Below are 3,315 nucleotides of genomic sequence, written 5' to 3'. Positions count from 1 at the left end.
CACACTAGTAAAACCTACTGAAGAGTCAAGGAGTCACACTAGTAAAACCTACTGAAGAGTCAAGGTGTCACACTAGTAAAACCTACTGAAGAGTCAAGGAGTCACACTAGTAAAACCTACTGAAGAGTCAAGGAGTCACACTAGTAAAACCTACTGAAGAGTCAAGGAGTCACACTAGTAAAACCTACTGAAGAGTCAAGGAGTCACACTAGTAAAACCTACTGAAGAGTCAAGGAGTCACACTAGTAAAACCTACTGAAGAGTCAAGGAGTCACACTAGTAAATCCTACTGAAGAGTCAAGGAGTCACACTAGTAAAACCTACTGAAGAGTCAAGGTGTCACACTAGTAAAACCTACTGAAGAGTCAAGGAGTCACACTAGTAAAACCTACTGAAGAGTCAAGGAGTCACACTAGCAGAGCCTAGTGAAGAGTTAAGGATTCACATTAGTAGAACCTAGGGAAGAGTCATGCACTTTGAAGTCACACATATACCTCAGCACCAGTGTGTGAAAGTGGCTGGAACTGAGGTGGTGATTCTTTGGGATGATTATAAAGCATTCTCATCCATCCACTGACCTGAGTGTGGAAGTTGGCCATGGTGGTGGTCTCTATATCCTTCTTCCCCAGCACCTCCATCTTGACCGGCGCATTGGGGAACTTGTAGGAGAAGTAGTCCAGAAAGTCTGGTAGGTAGGAGGCCGCTCCATGGATGATGCCCATGACGTAGTGGGCCGCTTCAGCTTGGTCCTCGCTGAATGACAGGGTGACAAATTCCTGGGCGAGCGCTGCATCTCGGCCGGGGAGAGACAAGCCAGCTGCTGGCAGTAGGCGTGGGCCACCGAGGCTCCTCCGTTGGCCTGCTGCTCCACGTGGATCAGACGGCCAAACTCCAGCCCTGACATGCCCTGGGACTGGGCACTGTGGAGGGGGGAGCCATAGCCCAACCTCTCCCTGACCATGGAGGCAGTGGAGGTGGACACGGAGGTAGTAGTGGTGGTGCTGGAAGGATCCTGATGGGGACTTGGGAAGGTGTGGAAGAAACTGTTATTGGTGATGTAGTTACTCCTGTCTTGTGTGTTGAGCAGGTCCGCAGGTCCACAGACACACCAGAACACACCGTCTGACTGGAGCGGTGGTACATCTTGGGACGGCTGCGTCTTTCCCTCTCGCAGTCTTTGTGCTTCTTTTTCTTCTTCTTCTTTAGCTTTTTCAAGAGGAGCTCGTCCTCCGTGTTGACTTTTGGCTTCTCTGTTGATTCTGCAAGGAAGAGAAGACAGTGTAAGCCAACAGGTGTAAATAAGATGAGTGCATGACTTACCTACTTCACAGCTTTTGACTCAATTTATTATGAGGGAAGCTAAAACAGTGTGAACACCTCACATGGAAATGACCAACTTGGCATTGAATCTCCATGTATTCACCATTATTTTTAATCCATACCTTTCAGTGGAGATTTCACCTCTCCGTTCTCCCTTTTATTCACAACCATAACTTGGTGGTTCTTCTCCCTGTCCCTCTCTTTATCACTCTCCTTTTTCTTCTCTTGCTCATCTTTGCCAGTGTGGTCTAAAATAGAGAAATTGAATACAGTTTAAGTAACAAACACATTGATTCTGAACCATCAACATTTAATTCAACTTAATCTCAACTGTAGGCCTTTAAATCAGTCAGTGGTATAATAATAATCTACTGGGCCTAGTAGCATTATGTAGGCCTACTGTACAGTAGCAATGCTTAACTAATGTTATCAGCTGGCTTTAGTTATTTCAAACCTAGTTTTAGTGACTTTTTACATTCCATCTGTAATTTAAGACTGACAATGTTGACCCTACCACACGCTGTTTCACCGTTCTCCGTCTTTGTATGGCAACTCCCAGGGTTCACTTTCTCCATGAGTGAACTCTGCGTTTTAGCACTCTTCTCCTTTTCCTTGTGCCGTTTCTCATTCGGCTTCTTCACTTTCGCAGGAGAGGCGAGAAAGTTGCTGATCTTGAAGATCTTTCGTGTGAGAGCTGGCGCGGTGGAGTTGCTCGGCTTGGCCGGGCCGAAACTCCATTTCGCTGGGCTTCCATAACTCTGCTTCCCGTTGTGTTTTTCCCCTGCACACACTAAGTCCCCGTTCAATTTATTGTGTTTCAAACTCTTCTCCTCGATTCGGACTTTCTTTGGCGGTGGAGGGTAGACATCATTGGAAGACTGTAGTCGACTCTCTGGCGGTATTTTGGGTACCAAGGGGTTTGGGGGATTTGTTTTGCCATTAGCTGAGAAATGCATGGAACCTACGGACTCGGCCATCTTGGAAGTTTCTATTTTTACGCTCACACGTAGCTGCTGCGTGACTGAGAGACAGAGGAGGGGCGGTCCCTTGTGAAGTACGTCAGAAGACAAGAGGCGGGGGGGTGAAAAGAGTAAACACTGTTGTTTACATGTTGCAAGCGGGAAAATCGAGCTGTCATTTATACAATTTACACTATGCACAATGTAAGTCAACTACATTCTTACAATGCATGTATATAGTGGACATTGTCACAGTAACGTTATCTCCATGTGCGAGATATACTTGAGATAGTGAAATAAATGAGGACATTAGACTATTTTTTTTAACCTTTATTTAACTAGGCAAGTCTGTTAAGAACAAATTCTTATTTACAATGACAGCCTACCCCGGCCAAATCCTAACCCAGACGCTGGGCCGTTTGTGCGCCACCCTATGGGACTCCCAAACATGACCAGTTGTGATACAGCCTGGAATCGAACCAGGGTCTGTAGTGACGCCTCTACCACGGAGATGCAGTGCATTAAACCTCTGCGCCACAAAGATGTGAGTATTTGTATTTGTATTTATTAAGTATGTCCCAGCAGCTACTCTTCCTGAGGTCCAGCAACATTAAGGAAGTTATATATTATTTCAAATATTACATGACATTACATTTCTTAACACTTTGTCCAATACATTTAGTATGTTCCCTCAGGCCACTATTCCACTATCACATATGTACAATACAACATCTATGTGTACGTGTGTAGAGTGTGTGTCTTATGTGTATGTGTGTCTCTGCCTGTGCCTGTATGTGTGTCTCTTCAAAGTCCCTGCTGTTCCATACGGTGTATTTTTATCTATTTTTTAAAATCTGATTCTACTGCTTGCATTAGTTACCTGATGTGGAATAGAGTTCCATGTAGGCATGGCTCGATGTAGTACTGTGCACCTCTCATAGTCTGTTCTTTACCTGGGGGTTGTGGGGTATGCATGGGTGTCCGAGCTGTGTGCTAGTAGTTTAGCAGACACCTTGGTGCATTCAGCATGTCAAGA

The 3,315-nt window shown here is 45.3% G+C and overlaps 1 protein-coding gene across 1 annotated transcript; it reads right to left on the bottom strand.

The window, feature by feature from the left end:
• Nucleotides 1–407: 407 nt before the first annotated feature.
• LOC123724567 (lysine-specific demethylase RSBN1L) lies at nt 408–2,303 on the bottom strand. The gene is made up of 5 exons (XM_045688742.1): nt 1,835–2,303; nt 1,443–1,568; nt 1,066–1,259; nt 579–920; nt 408–422 (listed from the first exon to the last, which is right to left on the bottom strand). Exons 1-5 carry the CDS (start codon nt 2,295–2,297, stop codon nt 408–410), a joined length of 1,140 nt encoding a protein of 379 aa, XP_045544698.1. The 5' UTR covers nt 2,298–2,303.
• Between the last annotated feature and the right edge of the window lie 1,012 nt (nt 2,304–3,315).

This window comes from Salmo salar, chromosome ssa10 (genome assembly GCF_905237065.1).
Source record: "Salmo salar chromosome ssa10, Ssal_v3.1, whole genome shotgun sequence".
Classification (NCBI taxonomy): Eukaryota; Metazoa; Chordata; class Actinopteri; order Salmoniformes; family Salmonidae; genus Salmo; species Salmo salar.
This window is presented reverse-complemented; position numbering and strand designations above follow the sequence as displayed.